Source organism: Porcisia hertigi, chromosome 35 (assembly GCF_017918235.1).
Source record: "Porcisia hertigi strain C119 chromosome 35, whole genome shotgun sequence".
Taxonomy (NCBI): Eukaryota; Euglenozoa; class Kinetoplastea; order Trypanosomatida; family Trypanosomatidae; genus Porcisia; species Porcisia hertigi.
Window position 1 is genome coordinate 1,559,077 of NC_090594.1, and position 24,706 is coordinate 1,583,782.

The 24,706-nt window shown below is 57.1% G+C and overlaps 8 protein-coding genes across 8 annotated transcripts; all 8 read left to right on the plus strand.

Annotated features, from left to right (window-relative positions):
* Positions 1-679: 679 nt before the first annotated feature.
* On the plus strand, positions 680-4,585 carry JKF63_01406 (uncharacterized protein; the record flags this gene model as incomplete). The annotated part of the gene is made up of 1 exon (XM_067897453.1): positions 680-4,585. The coding sequence occupies one exon, from the start codon at positions 680-682 to the stop codon at positions 4,583-4,585; it is 3,906 nt and encodes a 1,301-aa protein (XP_067753610.1).
* Positions 4,586-5,578: 993 nt separating this feature from the next.
* On the plus strand, positions 5,579-6,418 carry JKF63_01407 (uncharacterized protein; the record flags this gene model as incomplete). The annotated part of the gene is made up of 1 exon (XM_067897454.1): positions 5,579-6,418. The coding sequence occupies one exon, from the start codon at positions 5,579-5,581 to the stop codon at positions 6,416-6,418; it is 840 nt and encodes a 279-aa protein (XP_067753611.1).
* A 1,137-nt stretch (positions 6,419-7,555) lies between these two features.
* Positions 7,556-8,572, plus strand: JKF63_01408 (uncharacterized protein; the record flags this gene model as incomplete). The annotated part of the gene is made up of 1 exon (XM_067897455.1): positions 7,556-8,572. The coding sequence occupies one exon, from the start codon at positions 7,556-7,558 to the stop codon at positions 8,570-8,572; it is 1,017 nt and encodes a 338-aa protein (XP_067753612.1).
* A 1,383-nt stretch (positions 8,573-9,955) lies between these two features.
* JKF63_01409 (uncharacterized protein) lies at positions 9,956-13,105 on the plus strand (the record flags this gene model as incomplete). The annotated part of the gene is made up of 1 exon (XM_067897456.1): positions 9,956-13,105. The coding sequence occupies one exon, from the start codon at positions 9,956-9,958 to the stop codon at positions 13,103-13,105; it is 3,150 nt and encodes a 1,049-aa protein (XP_067753613.1).
* A 1,330-nt stretch (positions 13,106-14,435) lies between these two features.
* On the plus strand, positions 14,436-14,690 carry JKF63_01410 (uncharacterized protein; the record flags this gene model as incomplete). The annotated part of the gene is made up of 1 exon (XM_067897457.1): positions 14,436-14,690. One exon carries the CDS (start codon positions 14,436-14,438, stop codon positions 14,688-14,690), a length of 255 nt encoding a protein of 84 aa, XP_067753614.1.
* A 2,211-nt stretch (positions 14,691-16,901) lies between these two features.
* On the plus strand, positions 16,902-18,338 carry JKF63_01411 (uncharacterized protein; the record flags this gene model as incomplete). The annotated part of the gene is made up of 1 exon (XM_067897458.1): positions 16,902-18,338. One exon carries the CDS (start codon positions 16,902-16,904, stop codon positions 18,336-18,338), a length of 1,437 nt encoding a protein of 478 aa, XP_067753615.1.
* A 933-nt stretch (positions 18,339-19,271) lies between these two features.
* JKF63_01412 (uncharacterized protein) lies at positions 19,272-19,889 on the plus strand (the record flags this gene model as incomplete). Its single annotated transcript, XM_067897459.1, has 1 exon — positions 19,272-19,889. The coding sequence occupies one exon, from the start codon at positions 19,272-19,274 to the stop codon at positions 19,887-19,889; it is 618 nt and encodes a 205-aa protein (XP_067753616.1).
* A 917-nt stretch (positions 19,890-20,806) lies between these two features.
* Positions 20,807-23,983, plus strand: JKF63_01413 (uncharacterized protein; the record flags this gene model as incomplete). The annotated part of the gene is made up of 1 exon (XM_067897460.1): positions 20,807-23,983. The coding sequence occupies one exon, from the start codon at positions 20,807-20,809 to the stop codon at positions 23,981-23,983; it is 3,177 nt and encodes a 1,058-aa protein (XP_067753617.1).
* Positions 23,984-24,706: the final 723 nt, after the last annotated feature.

Sequence of the window (24,706 nt, forward strand, 5' to 3'; positions counted from 1 at the left end):
CCTCCCACACCCCTCCCCCTCAAGTCTCTTGACACGCGGCTACCCCAAAGAAATCGTCGTATAGATTCCATGAGGAGTTTTCTCCTGCTGTAGCTGACGTTACGCAACTCACCCCTTCACTTTTCTTTCGCCGTGCTTGTGTTTTTTTGTGTCTCGTGCGCTACAGTACATCATAGATGAAATCCACTCATACATACCCCTTTTTTTCGTTCCTTCGCTGCCGACTAAGTGGTTGTGTGTCTGGCGAAGTGTCTGCCCTCACCCACATCTTGTGTGTTCCCGATCATTTTTGTTCCTGACGGGGTACTGCCTTTGGTGTCCTGAGCATCTCCACTTGTTTCCCTCCGCTGCCCCCGTAGGGTGACCTCCTCGCTTCTGTCTCACCACCTTGTTGTCTTTTCCCTTTTCCTTCCGGTTCATCCGTGCGTTCTCCCCTTGCTCAACCGTAGTGGAGGTGTGTGGCACATTGCTGCTGACGCTTGAGCGGCTCCACATACACTACTGGCATCAGAGCTTCTCGCAGCGCGTTTTCGTGTGGATTCGAAGTGTGTGTGTGTGTGGGGTGGGTGGGTGGGGGATCGCGGAGAGGTGTATCTTCCATAACGACCCCTTTTTTGTTGAAATCGAATTATCCTTTCTCAGCTACCCCACCTTTCCACAGAGACGTGGTTGTGGGCGCATGATGCTCGGCACAGTCGACGCCATCGACTACGATGGGGACCGAGTGCGCAAGGTGGTGCTTCGATTCCCTCCTTTGCGTAGCGGCGACTCGGAGATTGTGAAGGAAGTGCAGTCATGCGAGCGCATCGGGCAGGGGTCCTTCGGCACTGTGTACCGCGCCGTCTGCGACGATTACCCGCAACTTGCCCTGAAAATTTCAACAGGCAAGAGCACACGGCTTCGCCAGGAGCTGGAGGTGCTGAGTCGCGTGTGCACCAAAGGTCGGCTCCTCCTCCCACGCTTCGAGTTTGGCGCGCTCAACAAGACGGCAGACTTGATCGTTATCGGCATGGAGCTGTGTGTGCCGAGTACGCTGCACGATCTTCTTCTCAGCACCCGCATCACGAGCGAAGCAGAAATGCTTTTCATAGCATATCAGGTGGTTCAGGCCGTCTCGTACGTCCACATGGAGGGCTGCATCCATCGCGACATCAAATTGCAGAACTTCGTCTTTGACCTCGATGGTAATGTGAAACTCATCGACTTTGGCCTTGCCTGTACGTCGCTCAAGCCCTCGCCAGGCGACGTGGTGGCAGGCACAGTCTCTTTCATGTCCCCAGAGATGGCGCACAACGCCCTGCACAAGGACAAGCGTGTCAGCGTCGGCGTGGCTGCCGATGTGTGGTCGCTAGGGATCGTCCTCTTTTCTATATTTACGCAGCGGAATCCGTACCCATCAACGGAGACCCCGGCCCAGGCAGCGGGAGGCACCTCCGGGGGTGTAAAAAGCAGTGGTGGTGCGACTGCTGGTACGGCGGGCGGGTCTGGACATGGCGGTACCGCGAACAGCGTGGAAGGTCAAAGCGATGACGGCGTGAATAAGCAGCAGCGCCTGAACGAGCGCCTGCTGCGCCGCGTCGCGGCCGGCGACTGGCAGTGGCCCGTCGGCGTCACGGTTTCGCAGGACCTGAGGCAGCTGGTAAACTCGATCCTTGTCACTAACCCCGAGGAGCGGCCGAGTGTGGACATGATCCTGTCAAACAAACTGTGGAACTTGCGGCGACGCTATCCACCCGCAGCTGTGGTGGCGTTCCTCGGGGTGCAGGATGACTTCTTGCTATCTCACGACGAGGCGCACCTGTTGCGTGCGGTCGAGGAGCGCAGCGCCGGAGTGACGGCGTCGCTGCTGAACAGCCGCATTCATAGCCCCAACTCGGCGTCCAGTGAAGACAAAGGCGATCCGCACGCACAACAGAGCAGCAGCAACGTGCGCGACGGCGGTCTTCTCGTGCCTGGCACATCGATATCTCCAGCGCGCAGTTCTCTCAGGGTGGTACAGCGCTGCGGCGAGGGTGGGGTCGATGGTGCGGTTGCAGTGCAGGTGTACGACGTGCGCGCCAGCACCCGCAAGCACAGCAAGCCCATCCGCGAGATATCCATTGTCATGGCAGAGGAGACAGCCAAGACACGGCGGTCCAAGTCCGCCCGACGGGCGAAGAGCGCCGTGTCGCTTCCCTTGCCGAATGGCACCTCATACGAAGCGTCTGGTGAGGGCCACGGGCAAAGAGCTGCCTCAGCTGGCATAGCGTTACGGCCCAATGCTGCCCTTGTGTCTGCCGACAACAGCAATGACGACGGCGATGAGGAGGCAGTGATGGCAAGCCGCAGCTCTCGCACGTCGCAGTACCACAGTCGCCATGTGCCGCCAGTACGACTGCAGGATGCTCTGGACACCGCCTGCGCCGCGGCGGTCGCGCGCAATGATGTCCTAGGCCATGACAAGGAGGCCGTGGAACCGTCTTGTGCTACGCCACCTCTGCTTGCGCGCGACGAAACAAAGCTGCTCAGCGGGCCCGCGCGCTTATCATTATCTACGGGAGGGGTGCCCGGGGAACTGCTCCCCGGCTGCCAGCGTAGTGGTAGCCTAGAGCTCCTGGAGGATGCGCCGGCACCAGCCGCAACGAGTGCGAAGCTAACTTCGCACGGAAGGACTGTATCGAGAAGCAAAAGAAGGCGCGATACTTCACTGCATCAGCCTTCCTCGGTCACCCTCAAAGGTTGCAACCGAGACTTATCCCTTGACGCACCGCGCGGCGCGCCGGCAGAAGCGTCAGCGCGTGTCTCCATTTCTCTGCCGGCGAGCCGAGCAGCATCACCGAATTCGCCCCTCGACCCCTCACTGTCGTCCACGCGGCAGGCACGGGTGGAGCGACCGGTGTCTGCAACCGCTGCTCCAATCTCCTCTGCATCAGGGCGCACGGGTCGCAAGGGATCACCACAAGCGACAAGGCGTACACAACGTGTCGTTCTCGAGCTTAGCCTGGACGTGATCTGGCGCGACGAGGCGGATCATCGCCGTGCGCTTTCGGCGATGCTTCTGGTGGAGCATGCTTGGCTGCTCGCCAGCTTTCGACTCACCATTGAGGAGGACCAGGAGCGCTACGGCATCACGTGGCTCGCTGAGGAGCAGGAGAAGTCCGCCGCTCACCCACACCGCTTCAAGGAGATGGTGCAGGTGAAAAACAAGAAGTATCAGTATGGCTTCGTCTGTGACATCTGTGATTACGAGTTTCTCCCAACCGGTCCAGAAGAAAAGGATCTGCACGTTTTTCACTGCCCGTGCGGTCGAGACCTCTGCCCAGACTGCTACACAGTTTACCAGCGGCAGTGCACGTGCTCCTGCTGTCGTGTAGTGCATCCGAACAGCTGTGTGCTGCGCGAGCACCTCCTGCAGACCGGCGGAACGACACACTATAGCGGGCCGGGAAAAGGAAATGCGGTGGCCCAGGCTCGTGGAGTACGGGGGTCGTTTCAAATCATCGCCACCGTCGGTGAGGAAACTAAGGGCGGGGGGGTCGGGGCATCCGCGCCGCTCGCGCCGCCGCGCGGTCGGGGCCGGCCGCCCAAGCAGGGGAAGAAGCGCTCCCCCGTGAGGCAGAAGGGCATGCGGGCAGCCAAGGACTCAAACCGTCGGCGCAATGGTGCGCAGGATACCGTCGGCGTCTTTGAAGATGAGGTGGATGAGGTGGCGCATATCCACCTACCACGGATGTCCATTGCGGCGATGCATCAACAGGAAGAGCGCGGCGCGCACGGCGGAGGCGGGCCTGCTCCCGCAGGCGCTGGGGGACCCAAGCAGCGTCCAGAGGACCTGGCGTTGAAGCAGCGACCGGTAGAGAGCGTGCCGGAGGGCCCGTGGCGGCCCTTCGCGCGCTTCAAGAAAGATCGTCAGGAGGAGCTAGCACGGCAGCCAACGTCAGAGGAGCGCGACGCATTGCTGAATGGGGACTGGATTCGCCACTTTTATCTCTTTCCGCAAGCTGAACCAGCGCCCGTTGCCGTCTCCGGGGTGGTGACAGAGGAGGAGGAGCCCTACGCGTTTGTCTATCACGCACAGCCAGGCCGCACCGGTGCCGTTTTTCTTACAAGTGACTTTCCAATGCACTCGGCGGTGTTTTCTATGCTGGAGCGGCAGTTCTTTGTCGTCAATCAAGTGGATACACTGGAGGGCGCTGATATCACGTGCGCCATGTCGCTGCTAAAGGCAAAGGGCCATCCTGAACTCAGGTTTGCGTTTCATGCGCTACAGGACATCGTGGCCTATGACACGAACATGATGAAGCAACAGCGCACCCCTGGTACGGTCTCCGTGTACCAGGCACCTCGCAGTGCATACAGCTGCAACGGCGAACCTTTCCTGTATGTGCGGTGGTTCCGCTTCAACGCGGACCGAAGCCTCAGCGCCTTCCTTCTCTCCAACGGTGCCGTGCAGGTTTTTGTGAAGAACGAGTATGAGCTACGTTGGTTTGATGAGAATCGGAAGTTTCTCATCCGCTACAACGGTGTGTGTGAGCTGGTCAACGAAGACACCTTCGCACTGGCTCCGGCGATTAACCATCTCCTATACGATTCGTTTGACGCGTAGGTGTGTGTGTGTGTGTGTGTGTGTGTGTGTATGCATATATAAATGTGGGCCCCACATTTTGCGTCCCCGTCATTTCATTGCTGCCGAGGCTGTCGATACGTAATAGGTCAAGGCAAAATACCGCATCGTCTTCTTCTCTTCCCCCCTCCCCCCCCTGCAAAGCTTGTTCTCCTCCTCGCCGTCGCGCACCCGCTTTCGTCTTTTCATGCTTCCGTTTCACGCGTCCCTATGCGCTCTCTCTCTCTTCGCACACGTCTGTCCGTCTGCATATTTCTCTGTCTTTGTGTGTGTTTCCCTGCGCCTTACTCGCACCAGTGCATGTGACCTGCGCGAAGGGCTGTTCCAGTGCGCCGCCGCTGTTTGCGTCTCTACCCGGCATGTGTCGTATTTTTTTTCGTGTGACTTGCTTCGCATCGTTGACGTCCACAACAGTGCTGCTCTGACTCTGTGCGCACTGGAGCGGAAAACAAGGAAAATGCACAGACAAGGGAGCCAGCGGTCGTGGCCATTCGGAAGACGATGGGCCGCTGCGCAGCCGTATCGCACATCCAAGACACAGACGGCGGCACGGTTCCTGGTACAAGTGGCTAGGGGGGGGTTATGGAATGCTTTGCCTACTGCTTCTTCCTTGTGGATATCGATAGTTTGCCGCTGCGGGCAGTACAGCGGTGTGCGCTGGCGTGCGCACACGAGGTGGATGAACAACTTCAAGATTGACCTACATCGCTTCCCCCCCCCCCCTCCCCCCTCTTTCACCGTTTTTCTCCTTTCCTCCGGATCCTGTCAAACTTATCATAATCATCGACCCCTCGAATGGCGCCGGCATCTCACATACACACATTTTCGTATATATATCGATGTGTATCCCATCCTAGTCCTTCAGGCGACACGGAAAGAGATAAAAAAAATCCGCTTTGCTTCGCTCCTCGTAGGGAGAACCGCCCCACGCACTCAGAGGCGCTCACAAAAATACAAGAGTTTATTTCTGCCCGCATGCCCACGGAGACGTTCCGCGAGCATACGCTGGCGACGCGGTACCAGCCACGCCAGCATCTCCCCCCAAATTTTAGCGATGTGCTGAAGGAGTATGCGCGGGAGGTGCTGCGCAGTCAGCCATCGGATATTCTGGAGTGGAGCGCGGCGTATTTCAAGAAGTTGGCCCTGGAGACGGATCCGCTGCAGGCAAAGCAGCCGCCGCCGGACCACTACACACCGCTCGTCGACGACCCTGAGCGAGCAATGCTGGCGAACAAGATGGTGAAGGTGTTCTCCACGATGGACTTGTCGGAGACGGGTCGGCTCCCCGTGTCAGAGGTGCGGCGAACTCTAACCGAGGCCTTTGAACTGACGGAGTCACAGGCGCTCTATCTTATCACGGCACCATTTACGACGATCACCCCGGATGACGGTAACGGCGTGGCGGGTGACTTCATCGAGTACAGCTCATTCTCCCATGCCGCGGTGCGCACTATTCAGTACTTCCAGCAGCACCAAGACTTTTTGTTTTGCGTAGACGCCAACGATGCCAACGCGACTGTCCATGGCATGAACCGCTACGACGTCGAGCAAGGCTTTCTGCGCATCTTTCGCCTCCTCGATGAGGCGGGTACGGGGCGTCTGCTTCTCCAAGACTACCACGATGCGCTGAAAAACGCGCCATACCACTTGACGCACCGCGACATTCGCGTCCTGCTCCTCGAGTGTGGGGCGTTCGGCGAGGAGGAGTGTGGGAAGTCGCGCGAGGTCGAGTACGAGAAGGAGTTGCCGCACATGTTCGAGCGCCTCCTGCTGGCCGAGGTGTTTCACCTTTTCGACGAAGGAGAGCAGAGCTAAGACACCGCAAAAAGATTACCCCCAAACCGCTTTCACTTCGTGGCATCTTCTCAACTTTCCCTGGCCTCCGACCTCTTTCTGGCGGCCTGTCCCTCCTCGCCGTTTTGTACACCGAAGGCATACGAGCACAGCCATGTACTTATGGAGGAGGCTGTGGCGGATCCCATGTAAAAAAAAAACATTCAGCGTCAATGTGGAAAATGTAGATCGACAGAGACGGACCATCAGCAAGTTGTCACCTACGCATTTGCCCCACATGCGCATACCCACGTCAACACAGGCGAGATGGGAGTGGTGCTTGCAGTGTTCTCGAGTTCTTGACTCACACGGCGCGTGTTTCTTTGTGCTCGCTTCCCCCCTTCCTCCCCTTCCCCCCCTAACCCTTCTTGCGTTTTCGGCTCTCGAGCAGATAGACGCTGTCTCTGACCCTTGTGCGGTGGAGGGATGCAATATGCCCTGTACAGCGTGTATGGACTTTGTGTTGTCCCAGGAAGCGTAGCTCACCACTGCACAGGGAGAAAAAGGCACATTCTTGAGGCACCAAAAAAGGGCGTACATACAGAGGTGCTTCTACCACGAGATGAAGGGGGGGGTCTGCGATAATGATGGAGCTCGTGACAAGCCACCAAAGACTAGTGATGCGATACTGCTGGCTCCCCCCCTCTCTTCCCCCCTCTGTGTGTGGGTCTGTGTGATGCTGGGGATCTTCTGATCTTTCACGTTTATGCAGTGGCTCTTGTGTCCGCTAGGTTAGTCAGCGGTTACTTCAGCAGGCGTGTACCCCCCCTCCCCCCATCCCCCCCAATTCTGCTTGCTGTGAGATTGGTGAAGAAATAGGTTTTCAGCAGCTGCATGGAGGACGTCTGTGTAATTTTCTCTCCTCGTTTCCCCGTCTCCTGCGCCTCCTCCATCTTCACATACTCCCAGACAAACCCCGCTGGTTGCTGCCTCATCTCGATCTCCAACTCCCAACTTCCAGTGGTTGCTGGTCACACAGGGACATGTGAGTATCGTGGGATTTGTCATCTCATCTTTGTACTCCATCTTGTCCTCCTCGCCGAAAAAGTGCACACATACACGCATACACACCGTCATACCCGCAATTATCAAGACATCTGTAGTGGCCCTGGAAAGGCTATGGACACTAATACGTTGCTTGCTCTTGCTCAGAGCGCTGTGGACGCTGGTAATGTGAAGGCTGCGTGCGAGTTCTACGAGGTGGCTCTCGCCCAGGCTCCAAACAACGAGGAGGTGCTGGAGGCCTATGCGGAGATCATGATCCATTTTGCCCAAGACATTCCACGCGCGCAGCAGATGCTCCGCCATGCCATTGACCTAAACCCGGATCAGGGGTACGTCAAGTACCTGAACTTGGCGCAACTCTGCGAAGCAGAGGAGGCGCTCAAGTGCTACGAAAAGGCATATCAGGTTGCGAGTCTTATGCTGCACGGATGCCGCAAGAAGAAAATGAAGAGGACGCTGCAGGAAACCATGGCGACCATGTGCTGCGCCGTGGCAGAGCTCTATCTGACCGACCTCTGCTTCTCAGAAAACGCCGAGCAACTGTGTGAGCAGGCTGTAAACCGGGCACTGGAGCTGAATAGCGAGAGTGTTGAGCCGCATCAGCTCCAGGCATCTCTCCGTCTGAGCCAATGCCGCCCCGACGAAGCGCTACAGTCGCTGCGTCGTGCTGTAGATGTCACGCATCGTCTCGGCGAGGAGCACCAGCCCGCGTACGAGTCCAAGATTGAGCTAGCCCGACTCCTGATGCAGGTTGACCCAGCCGAAGCTTTTCCGTTTCTCCTTGAGGTGCTTCAGTATGGTGACAATAATCCCTACGTATGGTTCCTGCTCGGTGAGTGCGCCCGCATGCGGGGTCGCTACGTTGACGCGGCGCGCCTGCTGCGGCGTGCGCGGGTCATGCTGGTCGTTTCCGACGGCGACGCAAAGGCGTTGAGCGAGGTAGACGCAGCCATTGGCGTTTTGGTGGAAGAGATGGGTGGCCCTGAGGCTGCGGCACAGGTGACAGACCTAGACCACCCCTATCCGCTTGAGCTGCTTCAGCCAGAAGACGCTCAGGACGCAGAGGAGGATGGGGACGACGATTTGGCAGAGCCAGAGAGAGACCCATGCCAGGACGAGGATGAAGCCTAGTCATGGGGCTTATTTCCTATCAGGAAAATGGCTTGCTGCTCTCATAGACATTGCACCCTCGCGCCGTGCTGATTGCTGTCGCGTGTGCGTGTGTTGTTCCGCTCTCGGACTCTTTTTTTTGGTTTTTCGTCACACTTCCCTAGTTCCTCCCCTTTTTGCTGCGGTCTGTCCCCGGTTGTTGGCCCCCCTGTTCTTTCGTGAGAGGTGTGCGCTTTGCATCTAAACATCTACGAATAAAATTGATAACTCTACTGAAACACGAGCACACCAAATATCTCTCGAGAGTTGCGCGAGGAGTGTACAATAGATAGGCTAATGAACTGGGCACACAAATGTTCTTCTCCAATACAGGTGGATACAGGGTAGGCGCATCAAATGGTCTCGCATCCCGCATCATTTCCATTATCTCCGCCTCATCTCTTGCCATCTATTGTTCCTCTCTCGTCGAGATAGCCGTTCTTGAATGGGGGGAGGAGGGCGGAGTGGGTGCGCCGGCGGACATCTTGTCCTGTCGTCCCCCTGTGCAGTCATGGTTCATATCCCGCGGTGCAATTGTAGCGGCATCGTTTTTTTTTTTTCAGGCTTTCCATCCCTCTCTTTTTTTCGCGCACTCCCTACTTGAATGCTTCATTCATGTGCCATCGCCACTTTGCCTCCCCCTCCCCTTCCCCCCTCTCCCGTTTTCTGCCTATGGCGCATGTCGTTTTTTCTCGATCCCCATGATGCCATCAAATGACGCTGGGGTGAGAATCACCGGCAGTGGAACCCCCCAAAAGGGAGCCTTCTGCCAAGCAAGAGAACACGAGCGGGAAGGAGGCTGGCGCATCAGCGGTGAGCGAACCGTTTGTGTTGTGTGAACCCGAGTTTTCTTCCCCCCCCCACCCCCTCTCCCCCCATTCCCCATTTCACTGTATAGGTGCGTTTATGGACGCAGGGCGCGAGGGGGGAGGAGGGAGGAGGGGGAGAAGTACGCGTGTGTGTGTCCATATCAGGGAGGAAGTTGACCAAACACACTGACTCGAGCACACAAAACACGTCATTTGAACATAGAGGCACACACAGAGTTCATAAAGGGGGGAGAGAGTGGCCTATGGTGTGGTCCAAGTGAGCCTGACACACAGAGCCCCACCATAACTCTACCTGTACACATACTCGCACACACACGCGCACGCACACACGAATTGCCAGGTGTGCCAGAAGCGACGGGAGAGAAAGAAATACTTTCTTCTAACTTGTAGACATCGGCGCTCTCCAGTGCCTCTGTGGGGTTACCCCCGAGTTGCCACGGAGGACGACGACAAAGGTCAGGGAAGCAAAACTCAGCTTTCTCAGTGTCCTCCCCCTCCCCCCCCTCCACATACTTACCTCACTTTGGTCAACACCATGAGTTTGTTCACCCGACGTGGGCGCGTCGAGGTGTCCTCTGGCGACAGCAGGCTAAACTCGAGCGCCTCCAGCGTCGCTGACTCCGCCGATGAGCTCATCGAAGAGCTCGCCCGAATGACCTTGGCGGGGCACTACAGTGGCAAACCAAGTAATTACGAAATTAGTCAGCTGCTCCAGGGTCGGGGAATCGCCCGTCGCCCACGCGAGGTGCCGGGGACACAACCCACAGTAGACTCGTCGCGAAAGACGACATCCGAGCCTTTGACGTCTTCCCCCAGTCGTCCGTCCTATGAAAAGTGTGCGCCGTCGAGCACACACGGCGAACGTCGCTTCTCCCAATCTACTGGTAGCGACGCGAACGAATCCGAAAGTGATGCGCGCGCGCTCGAGAGGATGTATCGCCACCTGGCCCGCGAGTACCTTAACGATAAAAGCAATCTTGACAGCAACACAAAGTCTGCCAGTCGCATGAAGCGTGACGTGAATGTGGCCGCATGCGGAAGTGCTAGTCCTTCTCCCCTCATTGGGGTTGCGCCAAAGCGCAAGCCACGCCGCAAGCCGGACGAAGCTGCACAATTGCGGCTTTTGGAACCCACCAGGGCTCAACTGGCGAGACGAGTGGAGAGGTTTGAGAGGCGCAGGGAGCGCGAGGAGAACGCGCGAAAGCACCCGAAGCGCCTGCGGGTGCCTGCGGAGGCTGTCAAGCGGGGGACGCGGCTGTTTCTCCTGGCCCAGACAAGGGAAAACCACCTGAAAGAGGTACGGGAGAGGCAGGAGACCCAGAAGGCGGTACAGAAGAGGAAGGAGTGCACCTTTCGCCCTTCCGTATCGAAATATGCAGCGCGCCTTGCGGAGGCCGGGGGGTACTATACCTTGGAGGAGCGGTTCAAGGATCGGGCTGCGGCCGACGAGAAGCAGCTGCGCCTGCGACTCCAGCGAGCAGTAGAACTGGAGAAGGAGTGCACTTTCCAACCCACTCTCTCACCCGGAACCGAGGAGTTCATGTCAAAATGGCGCCGCCGCCGCGAGCGCGGTGGTCGTAGTCGTTCCTTTCGCAGCCCAGAGGCTGGCGAAGGAGCGAAAAGCAGCCGGAGGGGGCGCAGGTCGCCGCTACGACACGAACCGTTTGAACCCGGGGAGCGACTTTACCGAGACGGTGGTGAGCATCTCTTGCGTCAGCAGGTGCGGCGGCAGCGTGCAGCAGCCATGGACCAGCGCAGAGTCGTCGGTGGCGGGCTTCGACTCTCTCACACTGACGCCCAAAAGCTTGCCGACCGCTTCACAGCCTGGGCGACTTCGTGTGCGGCGAATCGAGAAGAGCTTCGCATTGCTTTGGAGCGGCGGGTGCGTGGAACGCCAGGCGCCGTCGCCGAGCAAGGGGCGGTGATTGGGAGAACTGGGGGCTTTCTCCGGAGCGTGTCATCCTCGAGTCTGAACAGCTCTAAATCTGCACGGCGCGTCGCGCAGCTCGCGCGGACGGGCAGCGGCAGCACTGTACCCCCAACGGCGGGCGCCTCAGCGCCGCTGCTGCGTAGCAGTAGCAAAATCTTCCCCTCATCCTCGGCCCCACGAAGAGCTTCCTGTGACCCTGACATTGCACAGACATTGCGTGCACCCTCGAATAGTGCACGCTCTTCAGGGCCTCCTCCAGCGTCTGGCTGCGCGGCAGCGACCGCGAGCGTCTTCCACAGGCATATGTCCCCTTCAGCACCCACAACTTGTCCTCCTAGTGTGGATGTGCTAGTGTGCAAGGATCTTCTTCGTGTCCGTCTTGGTGCTCTCTTTTACAAGTACGCTGTCTCCCCTACCTCCACCGCTGTTTGCCTCGCGCAGGTCAAGGAGCAGGTTCGCCGTTACTACCCAGAGGACTCCAGCATCGTCGCTGCACTCGCGTCTGCCTTCGTGGATGAGCAACAGCCCATCACCAAAACAGACTTCATGGCAGCGCTTGCGTGCTACGTGGCGCAGTACGGGATACGGCCGTGGTGTCTGCCCCATGGCAGTGGCTTGAACAGCATTGCGGGTGTGGGTTCCTGCCCGGCAGGGGCTCCCGCCGGGGCTTCTGCGGCTACCACGCCCACCAATTCGGTGAATTTCAGTAGCGCGTCGGAGCCAATGGACGGTGTCGCGTCGGTTTCGACACCGTCGTGGACAGACACCGGGAATTCCAGCATCACGCAAAGTCCCCGCGAGGGAGTCCGTTGCTCGGCTGGCATACCGATAGTGGAACGGGCCTGTGATGGCAGACGTGAACCAAAGCCGATTCGAACACACATCTACTCCCTTTCTCTGAAGCATGACCACTCTCCGCCGACACCGGCACCCGCTGTTGTCGCACAGAGCAACCCTGTAAAGGCAAACAGGAGAGCCGCTGCGACAACGGCGATCTGTGGCACCGCCGCAGAAAAGCCGAGGGGGCCTCGTTATACTTCCCGTGGTCATGCTTTCTCGAAGTACTCGTTGAGCCAGGAGACTTCAAACACTCCTGTCAGGCTTCTGCACAAGGTTGGGGACCACGTGCAGCGGTCGCGCCGTGCCGCCGACCGCGGGTGTGCGGCTAGCGAGGCCGCTCAGCCGCATGAGGAGTGCACCTTTCGCCCCACGTTGACTGCTCGCAGTGTTGTGCTGAGTGACAGAGATCTGGAGAGGCGCATGACCGCTGCACGTGAGCTGCAGCAGCGACGACACAAACTCCATTTGCTCCGCTCTGCGTTGTTGGCAGAACAAAGCGGGGAAAAGCGCTCACCTAGCATCGGCCAGTTACAGAGACAAGTCAAGACTAGTAACACGTCTGCCTCCATGCAGACACCACCGCTGACGCAGTCTCAAGGTGATTCTACTGCGCCGCGCTCTGGCGCGCCTCTGTCATCAGACCTCAGTCCGTCGATTGAACTCTCGAGTGTATCCTCCAGCACGCCGCGGAATTATAGTGGAGGCACACCTTTAGAACCTCTAGCAACGTCATGGCTTCCTAACCACAAGTGCGTCTTAGAAGAAGAGGGCGTCGGTAAAGTCAAACTTGAGATGGAGCAGATCGTAAGCGATGTAGTGTACAAAAAGCTCCCGACACAAACCGCACAGGCCGCAGTGAAGAGGACGCCCCGTTTCCCAGCAGCTCATGCTGGCGTTTCCGACGTGGTAAAATAATGGCGGGGGGCGGCCTTTGAGGGTGTGGAGTTGGTGTAGAGCGGACGGCCTCCACTGCGCCGGCATCTCGTTTTCTCGTGACGAAGCCGGCGCGGGCGATCTTCTTCGCCGGGGAGGAGTACTTTGCATTGCGGGGCCCCGCAAAGTCATTGCGTGATTCCAAATAAGAGAAAATGCGTGCGCCTAGGTTGTCATTTTCTTCAGCCGTTTCCTCCTCCCCCCCCCCCCCCCCGCTATGCGGCGCATCTTCTGCCTTCGCACCTCTACGTTCGATCTGTTTGGTGGGGCTGCCAGGCTCTTGTGAGATGGGAACACTCACCCCAGTGTCGTTGGTGAAGCTGCGCAGCGTGTAGGGAAGAGGGGGGGGGGGAGGCACCACGAGGGGAAGGTGTTGGATCTGGAAACGGTGGGTCGGGTGGTCTCGCTGAAGACGGCGCCGTTGTAATATGGTCCATTGCCGTTCAACAGGCATGGGTACGCGCGCGCGCACGCACCAACCCACTTCAATGCACCGGTTGTGCAGTCGTTGGAGGGATTTAGGGTGGCTTCTGCTTTTCTACGGTACTCTTTTTTTTCCGTTTCGTTTGATTAGTCGTGGTTGGTTTTGTTATCTCCTTTGCTGATTGGCAACAAACTCGTGCTTTTTTCAATAGCCACGGAGCCGTACACACGCTACCTGCAAAAACGTAGACGTGTACGCACCGTGCCGTGGATCCAGGCGGGGCAAGGCCAGGTACCTGTGGCTGGGTCAGATCCTTCCCCTCTTTTTTTTTTTCTCACGCACGCACACGCACACATGCAAGCTCATATTTCGACACTCTGTTGAGTGTTTCAAGACACGGGGGCTGCTAGTCTACCTCGAGCTGGGGGGATCACACGTAGGGTCACCAGTAGAGCTCCAAGAAGAGAGGGGGGGGGTATTGCCCTGATTCAATCAGAGTGTCTCTCGTGTGTTTTGTTTGTTGCTGCTGTTTGGGAAAGAGAGCGGGTAGGGAGAGCAGTTAGGGGTGTAGCCAACCGCATTGCATCTTCTTGATCTCTTCATATGTTTTCTTTTGCTTTGTGCATCCTTGACTTTCCATTTGAATCGTTTGCGCGTGATTGCTGATGACGCACGACGACGCCCTGCGACCTCACCGCGTGCGCATTTGCCTACATTTACCACACACCTACACCCACCTACACACGCACACACGGGGGTAGTAGTGCTGGGGTGGGGAAATACGAAACACATAAAACAAGATCTTGTCTGACTCGACACACATTTGTCCTTTTTTTCCCCTTCCCCTTTGCAAAGCGTCAAACGAAAAAAAAAATAGACCATCTCACAATGGGTGATCCATTTGTGCGGCCGGGGCTGGAGTACGCCCCCCATGTGGAGCAGGTGTTGCTGAAGCATGAGGGTACCATGACCTTGGAAACCTCCAAGAATGACTGGATGCGGTACCAGCACCGCGACACCCTTGCCACCATTCTCGGTCACCGTGATCAGCTGGAGTATCTCTGTATTGCAGAGAACCTGCCGCCTGCCAAGATGGAGAGGATTTTGCTGGAGCGTATGGTGAATCCGATCGCAAAGCGCTGACGTGAGCTTCAGCCACGAGGCCCTCATACTTTGAACATTCGGAGCTGCTCTTCGCGCGGAAAACAAGCACCCCTCAAAAACAAGCGAACCACCGCTGCTTCAACTTGATGCGCTGGTCTATCCGCGTGCGCGACCCTGCAGCTTACTACCAGGGCAGTGGTGTGTGTGTGTGTGGAGCACGAGTATGATGGTACGACTAGCTGACTTGTTTATTTGTTTATATTGGTGACGCTCTTCTTCACTCTCAGCATGCGCGCCCCCTCCCCCCCCTCTACCAGCAAATTCACAGAGATATGCGCATGTGAAAAAAAAAACGTCTCCCAAACCGATGTGGCGCTACCGTTTACATCCTCGTCGTGATGAACAAACGGCGGCCTGCCATCAGAGTAGACCATTACGCCCTGCAAGCTCCTCTCGTCTCCCATCACTACTTCTTCCGCACACGTGCTACGCGACCGGAGCCGCACGGTCACGGATGAGCTGGACACTATTATCCAAGTAGGGCCGCGCCTAGCACCCTGCCCAACAAAGCAGGCAGTGGGGTCTGTCGTGCGGGTGATCATCGGGGAGTGGTCTCTGTCCATTCTGGGCTAGGCAAAGGAGAGGGCTGACTCGCCTCAGACCAGATCCCTCTCAGACTCCGCAGTGTATGCATGTGGGCTGTCCCTCCCCCCCCCCTTATCACCCCCAACACCTCCTATACTTTCTGCAGTTGTTGCAGACACTGCACATCCACGATGTGGTGTGTATACTCCCCCGACGGTCGGTTGGGGGACTCGGTGGCGCGGTTGGGGAGGGGGGTGCTGTCGTCCTGCTGCCGGCGACTGTGCTTCGACACAGCTCACCCGGTCAGATGAAAGTGATGCCACAACATGTTGCGCACATACCCACACCTCGCCTTCTCGGCGCGAGTCGCCTCCGCCTCCAGGGGTCCAAGCCTCAGAACAATGCCCATTTTCAGCACGGGCAAGGATGGTCTTCTGTCGATCTGTACGCTCAGCATTCCTTGAAGTGGGGCGGCTGTACACCCAGTTGCTTCCGTCGTTGCATGCTGCGTTGTGTTTCAGGGTTCACCAACAGGCGTGGAGGGGTGCAAAGGGAGGGACAAACGTAAAGGCGTGGGAAAAAGAGGCGGAGAGGGCACAGAAAGCGAAATCGCAAGCGTGTTTTCTCCAAACAACCGCTGAAGCCAGCACACTTGGTGCGGCTTTTCAGCATCAGCGATCCGGACTAGAGTGTACAGGGTGTCTTGCGTGTGTGCCCAATACACCCCATGATACACCGGTTCAAGGGCTCGTGGCGAGGTGGGTTTCGGTGGTCGACTCTTTCCGGCTGCTGATTCCTTGGCCACCCGCTTTACTCTCTGATGACGGGGTGAAGACATCTCCGCGTGGGGTGGGGTACCCCATCTATGAGGAGGGCCCATGCAGCGCCTACTGCCTCCCCTATCCCTTCTCCTCCCTTCGTCGATGCCCCGGCCCACTGCTGGCGCTCACGAGGCCAAGCCCCCTCGGCGTAGGGAGGTCAGTGTGATTCATCGCTACTGATGCCAGCAGCCCTGTCCTGGAGGGAACTACGTCAAAGCGACCTGCCATAGTGGACACGTTGGCACCACCCATATGAACGGCCCAAGTGTCTGCGGGGCTAGGTGGGGGGAGCAGAGGGGAGGGAGTCTGCGCCACCTGAGGGATGCACCAGGCGGCTGGGGGCATAAGTGGGTGTGACTGTAAGGCAGGCAACTGGCGCGGCAGAGGTGTGGGCAGTGGCCGTGCTAAGGTGACTGAAACCACATTTCTGTGCTGCCAACGTGTATGTAGCGCTGCTCTGCACCACTTGATGTGATGTGGGTGTGGAGGGGGGAGCGTGTGGAAACGAACTCACAAACTCTATGATCGAACGGGGACCTTGAATAACTTACATCAAAAAAAAGCTCACAGGTTCTTCTAGTGCATCATGTTGAGGCGGGTTGCACTGCCTCCCGGTAGTGCCGCTGCTTTTTTTTCTTATAATCTCGTCTGAGTCGCTTGACTTGCTTCTCTATGTACTGCCACGCTGCCTTTATTTGTGTGCTCTGATGATCTTTTTTTTCCTGGCGTTCTTCCTGGTGATACATGCACATACACACACACACACACACATCTTTATAATGACTTACGCATAGCGGCAAGCGGAGTTGTGAACCACAAAACGGTCTATGTGCGCCCGCTGATCATGCGATCTGTGTCACGCTGCGGCTGCTTGGTCGGCACTCTGGTCGCATGGTCTCCCAGTCGCACGACTGCACCGAGCTGTGGTGGAACATGCGGTGCCTCTTTGATGCAGTGTCGACTCCAGACGTATGTACCTAACAATGGGTATCGTCAGCAGCCCCCTGTTCCGGATCGCCTCAAGGATGCGATGTCCACTTTTGGCGTGGATGTGCGTAACGTGAGCGCTGACGAGGACCCCCCATACGTTCAGGAGAATCAGCGGCAACGGATGGTGCAGGATGTGATGTCAAGTTCTCAAAACCTACGGAGCATGTCCAAAATGGACCGGCTGCGGTTGGCCCTCGATCAGGTGCGCAACGAGCCTGCTGGACATGAAAAGTGGAACGAGGTGTATTTGTTTCTGCGCACGACAGAGATGTGTACGGAGGTGGTGGCGAACGCTTCAGACATATTTCCGAAAGGCAAGAAGCTCTGGATCGAGATGGAGCTGTGTGAGGAGAAGCGGATACCCGTCATGATGACGCTACCAAACGGGTTGCCGGTGCTACCAATCTTCACCATGGAGGAGTACATGGACTCGTATTTCTCGCGGACGGACGTGTACGACTCGTGCTGGTTTCCTGTGCCCCGTGGTGGGACGCAATGGGAGGAGTTCTGCAAGCTCCCTTTTCCTGTGTGTGTCACCGGCAATATTCAGCACTTTAGCACCCTGGCGACGGTGGCTCTCGGTAGCTACCAGATCGGGATACTCGTCAACCCAGGCATGCGCTCCAGCAAGTTTATCACATACCCAGAGATGGTGGCATTATCACAACTGAGACAGCAAAAAAGCAAATACCGCCGATTAACCTTGACACAGTCAACTGCAGCGGGCGGCGGCGGTGCTGCCGGCGAAGCCGGGCTCTTCGACAAGAGCTTGATGAAGACCTTCGACACCACAAAACTATCGCTGAGGCGCCTCGAGCCGCAGGACCTTGCCGCCTGTATGGCCCAGCGGCCGGGAATCCCGCCCGTCGCGCAGCTTGAGTTGCACCTGCTGCTTCACACGTATCCAGAGATCGAGTCCACCTACATCCGAACTGTTGATCGGCCGCGGTGGCGAAGGATGCTGGGGGCCTCAGAGAAAATGACCCAGATCGATGTTGTCTGCAGCCCCGAGCACAAGCCAGACAAGAGTTTCTTTGATCGCCTGCAGCAGTGGAGTTTCATGAAAGAGTTCAACAGCGATGTGCACGTTGAACTGACGACCCGGGTCCCCCTGCAAGGGGACACTACCGGTACCTTCATGTGCGTGTACTCAAACGAGGTCGACGGCAAGCCGCTACGATCCATGTCCACCTTCAAGGGCCGCACCTTGGCTGATCAACTGGGCTTCAACGAGCCCATCACAGACGGTCAAGGCAACACGCCCTACGAACGCTACGTGAGCTACTTTTGAAAAGTGGTATTCGAAGCAGCAAAGAAAAGGACACCCAACAAAAACTTGCAAGATAATCAAAACCAACAGGGGGGGGGTGAAGCCATGCGATTCCCCCTCCCCCCCCCTTACGTTCCCATATGTGTACACGCACACACACATATGTATATTCCACCTCTTTGAAATTTCCTTTCCAACAACAAGCGGGGGAGGCAAGAAGTAGAGAGACTGAGCACCGGCACGTCGTGAGTAGTTCGAAGCGCATCTTCCCCCTCCCCTCCCCCTCCCCCGGCCTCTCTTCGGTGTTTTCGTTGCGGGAGGGAGAGAGGGGGGGGTTTCGACTTCCCGTGTGGCGTCGCATGAGAGCATATCTCGATGATCAGTGAACATCAACGAAGGCACATCAACAACAACATAATGACAAATGAGACGTCGGCTGTACAGCTGCTGCTCCAACATATATGTAGAGATATGCAATTGTGTGCAGCCACATCTGATGATGAAGGCGTGATGGCTCTCAAACAGGAGTCGTCGGACTCGCCATTTACAGGAGTGTGGTGTTTTGTTTGCTTCTTCATCGCCAGTTTCTCGTATACGAAAAGTGGCACCCGCAAACGTGTTCTCGTTGGTTCCCCTCTTTTTGTTGCTCTTGAACGAATCACCGTCATCACCGCTGTCACGCGCTTCCGTGTGACCCTCTTTACCCTTTGCGCCCACACCCTCCACCCTTGCCGAACAAACAAATCTTACATCTGTGTCGCTGCACTCCCCCTCTCCAATCCACCTCATATTTGATATGTTGCAGGGGTATGCCACCCGACCCACAAAATTTCATCTCTCGAACACGAAAGTAGGGAAGCTCCACCATCGTCTCGAGGCCACGACGCAAGACTCTTCTTGTTTTTTTTTGTGTGTGTATGTGTGTTATTTTCCCCTCCACTCTCCTCTGGAATAATGTCATTCACAAAAGGCTCCAAGGCAGCTCAGGATGTCATTAGCTTTTTGCACACGATGGGGCGATTGAAGGACACGGCTCGGCAGGGCTGGGTGGACAACCAGATTGGCAGTCCAGAGTCGATCAGTGACCACATGTACCGTATGTCTCTCATGTGCATGATGTGTCCGGACACCTCGCTGAACCGCGACAGAATGATTAAAATGGCGCTCTGCCACGATACAGCCGAGAGTATTATTGGCGACATCTCTCCCGCTATGAATGTCCCGAAGGAGGTGAAGAGGCAGCAGGAAGCGCAGGCGATGCAGGAGTTGTGCACACTTGTGTCATCCTCACCAAGCATGACTTTCAGCACGGAGCTCAGCAACTTGTTTGACGAGTATGAGGCGCAGGAGACTGCGGAGTCTCACTTTGTAAAGGACATGGATCTTCTGGAGATGATTGTGCAGGCCCACAGCTATGAGTCCATGAATCCTGGCAAAGACCTGAGCAGCTTCTTCAAGTCCGGTGCCGGTATCCGCCACCCGTGGGCCCGCGCCATCTTCGAGACGCTTCTCGAGACGCGACCGTACTTGGTGCATAAGGAGAAGCAGATGAAGGAGGCGTCGAGAATGTAAAAGGGAGATGGTTAGCCGGGCTACATGACTGGGCAAGGGGGAACCTATGTGTGTGTGTGTGGGGGGTTCGCTTCTTTGGTTAGTGCACGCTTTTCTGTTGGTGTTCTCCGCCTCCTCTGTAGGCAGCCGAGGATGAGTCTGACGCAGAGATTTGTTGAGGGGCCTGGCTGCCTTAGGCTAACCGTCTTGGGTGAGAATGGAACCGTTTCCGTTATTCCAGAAAAAAAAAACAGCGACGACTCGGTAAGGAAACGTGCATTTTTCTTTTCAAGTTTTTTTCGCGTTTTCATCCCGTGTTCTCCTCCTCTGCATCAGCCAGGCGCGCACCCCCTTCGACCGAAAACGTCACTTTGAAAGGGGGGCTGCGGGCACTGCAAGGACGCGTTGTGAGTCTCTGCATTTCTTCGGGAGTGATGATGTGTTCGTTTCTTTCCATCTCACTTGACGGTGGAGGCGCATATCGAGGTGGGTGGGGGCGGCCCTGTCTGTCTTGGGCAGTAATGCACCGCGATGCATTAATATGTGCATTGTCGCCGCCTTGGTTTCTTGTTCCTCTCTCCTACACCGTTTATATATATATCTATAATATATATATATATATTTCTTTTCTCTCATCGTCTGGTGCACGCAACGTGCGCACACGCCCGCCGCTCGATGTGTTTTTACACGGTCCGTTACGTGGTTCAAAAGCTACGCGGCGACCAATAGGGCCTGGGAAGAGCCGCGGGTTTCTCGACAGCCACGCTGGTCCGTCCATCTCGACCTGCGCGACCAGAGACGTGAGCTCACACAGTTCTCAACTTTTTGTCGATTCTGACTTCTCTTCCACCCCTTTTCGCGCTAGGACCATCGTCAGCAACACCCGGACACACACGCTTTGGCGGAGGAATCGTCGGTGGGGGGACTCCAGCTGAGGGATGGCGAACTACGGTGATCCCGAGGCACATCGGTGCATCCTCGAAGAAGTTTGTGCTACTCCCGACGCTTCACATCTAATAGGCTGCCTCAAAGCCGCCGTGATGGGCTCTCAAGGCTCGGACGTCGGGGTGCAGAAGCTGCGGTGTTTCCATGGAGCCTCTGAAGAGCTAGGTGTACATCTAGAGGTGATGCTGGCGCTCTTGTCACTCACGGTGCTCGCTTCCAAGGCCGACCCGGGCTTTCGGGCCGAGCAGAAACGTGTGCGAGAGCTGCTGGGTCAGAGGCGGGCGGTCCTGACGCAACAGGCTGAGCATATTAAAAGTCTCGCCGGCGGCGGCGTTGACAGGAGTCGTACGGGCCCGTCAAGCTCACATGTGGCCATGTTCAGCTCTGACGTCAACAGTGGCTTGCCACCAGCTGTCATGGAAGGCACATCCTTAGCGGACAAGGAAGCAAAGGTGAGCCTGGTCCAGCAGTGGGAGCAGTCGATGGATATTTTGAATTACTGCGAGGCCTATGCAAACTATCTGGGCGGCTTCACTGCACTGTGGTATGAGCTCTTCGGCGCAAACTACTACTACGCTGCCAAAGCCAAAGACCTCTGTGACGAGAATGACGACGGCGTCGATGGGGATGGGTCAGGGGCATGGCCCAACGAGGCACGAGTGCCGGCGCCGCCCTCTCTGCCTCCGTCTTCTTTTGCGTCACGACAGCAGCCACCGCAGCAGCACCAAAAGGTGCGACATCGTGAGCAACCGTCGCAGTGCCCCCAGGTGCCTCCGCACCTGTACGCCGTCCGCTGGGGTGAGATCTTGACCCCACAGCGACGTGCCTGGTTCCACGGGCTCCACAACCTGGTGAAAGAGCTCCTCGTTCGCATTCTCCACCGCGAACTGCCGCTGGAGTTGTACGTTCTCTTTGTTCAGTACGCAAGCCTTTCCCTCCGCATGTACTTGTTGGAAACACTGGCGAAGGTGTTTGAGTGGACGTCGCACTGCGTCGACGTGATTTGTTATGTGCACGTGATGCGGCAAAGCTATAGCATCCAGTGCGAGATGCTGCAGCTACAGCGCATATGGTCCTCGTTTGGCTTGTACGACAGCCGCTTCTTCGTGGACTGTGGCGAGTTTAACAAGATGTACGCTGAGTCGCAAGGCGGCTTCTCTGATCAGCGGAAAGTGTGGCCGATAAAGCCCCCCACAGCGCCACGGACAACGGCTGCACAGATTGGCACAGCGACCGCCGCGGCCGTGTCGCCGACAGCCGCCGCTAAAGTCAGGCACGCTCATAACAACTCCAGCGCTACCAACGACACTACCGCCTCTCCTCCTCCGTACACACTTGCTACCACCTTCGCATCGGCGATGACCCCGTCCACCGATTCTACAGCTGTTGTCAGCGCTAGAGTGTGTCGGATCTTTCCAGTTTGCGACGCTGCAGTCAACATCTCCTCTGACGCCGCTGACGCTGGTCATTCGACTACGTCTAGGACTCCCCAAGACGAGGCGACTTCCTCCGCGAGTGACTATGTGGAGGCGGCGGGCACTGCTGGCGCTACGAAGCATGCCGTGCACCTCCCGCTCTTTTACACTTGCTGTTGCTTCACGTGGATCCTCCAGCGGACCTTTTGGAGCATGTACGGTCGGTGCGCGCTCCTTTTCGAGGGCTGTCTCGGGATTGAAGCCGTGCCGCGAGTGTCGTCCGTGGATTGCTCCGGCGAGCTCGACAGAGGCGATGCACCCATGCTCTTCACCACCACGCAGCTCAGCACGTGGCGTCGCGTCGGCGTGACTGATGGTAGTGGCGTCGCCGACTCGACCACCTCTACCGCCTCTCCGATGATGCGGATGAACGGCGGGGCGGCAGCGAGGGACCGCACCCTGACCTCCTCGTCGATTAGCGTCACCACCACCGGTAACAACCTCACCAACCATCAAAGCAGATTGGAGGCAGGCTCGTGCACCGACGACGACGACGCTCACGCTAAGGTCGAAGCAGTCGCGAATAGGAGCCGACCGCCACACGCACCACGTTTGTGTTTGCACCCTACGCCACCGTCTCAGCCGTTTTCGGACTACACGATTGAAGCGGCACATCTACCCGTGCCAACAGACGTTGTCAGCGATGGCGCACGAGCTGAGGCGGTGGAAGCGAACCTAACCCGGGAGGCCGCAACGCCAGAGCCCAATGATGAGAGAAGGGGAGAGGAGGGCGCTGCATTTTCGTGGGGGTCGGTGCTCGGCCGATTTGTCCAACGAGGACAGAGCCGCCAGGATCGTTTTGTGGAGGCTGCTAGGGGCCACGGCAACGCAGGGCACGGGCCGCACAAAGGACAGCGTGCCCAGATCTCCTTTTCCCCTTCACCCGCCGCTCTTCCTGGAGGGCCGCTGCCGGCCTCTGCACCAAGTGTTGGCGCGCTCGAAAGGCGAAACGGTTCTCCTCCCCTGAGAAGTTCAGGGGCTCCCTTCCACTTTCAGTACCCCCACTGGGAAAGCGAGGTTCAGATGTACGACGACCCCCCCGTCATGTTCACGCATGGCAGCCCCGACACCCGAGTAGCTAATACGTTTTTCTTTGAAGAGTTCCACTTCTTGCAGAAGACAGGATGCTATGTGCTGTCGCATGCTCTGCGCAATCTCACATGCTATCCCAGGTACCCTGCCACCCTGCTGGTTTTGACCGACAACACAACTCGACCGGGGCGGGTCTCGTGGTTGGACCACAAGTTTTCTATACTCTCCTCGTCGACAGACGACGGGCAGGAGCGGCGGGGCTTGACACCGTGGGTGCTTAATGCGGTCATTCCCCACACGCGTCTCTCTTCTATTCCCAGTGTGCGAGCGAGTCAGGAAGAGGCGCTGCTGGAGCACATAGTGTTTCAAGTTGCAGGCGCGACAAGCGCCCGTGTGCATTTTTGCACGCCGAATTCCATCTTCTTCATCCTAAACAGCGGCAGTGAGATGGACGGCGGTCGGCTTTACTTTGCGCTTCATCTGCACGTTGATTTATCGACTCGGAAGGAGTCTGACCCCTCCATCGATGCAGTTATGAAGGAAGAGAGCCAGTGGGCATTTCGGGCTCTTGGCGAGCTGCACGTTAGTTGGGCCATGTCATGCACATGCAACGAGGCGTTGCGTGTGGCGTTCCAGATCAGATCTGAGGAGACGAAGTCGTAATTGTATCCTCGTCTCTCTCTGTGTGTGTGTGTGTCGGGAAGGAAGAGGAATCACCCTCCACATCATAGTTCATCAGCATAGAGGCAGAGGCGAACGAACGTGCACCCGTCACCGGAGCCAATAAATTCTACGCGCGTACACACAACGCGCTAGTGCACTGGGAAAGGTGCTATTATCATCTCCATCGTATTCTGTTTCCAGAGCGCAACAATTTTGCCCCCCCCCCGCCTCAGAGCAGAGGTCGACGCCCATTAAGTTCATCTCAATTTTCATGGTCCGCGTGGGACTTAGGATTCTGGAAGGCAGCACTGCTTTGCATCACCATTCAATGTCACTCCCTTTTCTTTTCCACGCACTTTTTCTTTTTTTTTTGAACTCACGCCGCTCTCTCTATATTTTTTGCACCGCGTGACTGCTGGTGAGCTTATTAGATTCCCTTAACCGCCCCCCTCCCCCTAAAGGGCACATAAAGAGGGGCGATTGCTGCAACTGCGGTCTGCTCTGTACGACCCAACGCCTGTGACACACCTCGTTCCGTTTTTGGAGGCACGTCATTTCCATCTGCTCATTTCTTCCCACTCTTTTCACACACACAAACACGCACGCACGCACATACACACACACACACACCGCACTTGGAAGAACGCCTCGAGCCAGCAGCCGCGTTACCTCGGAACCTACTGCGGCCCGGCTAGGCTCTTTCTCCCTCCTTTTCTCTTCCCA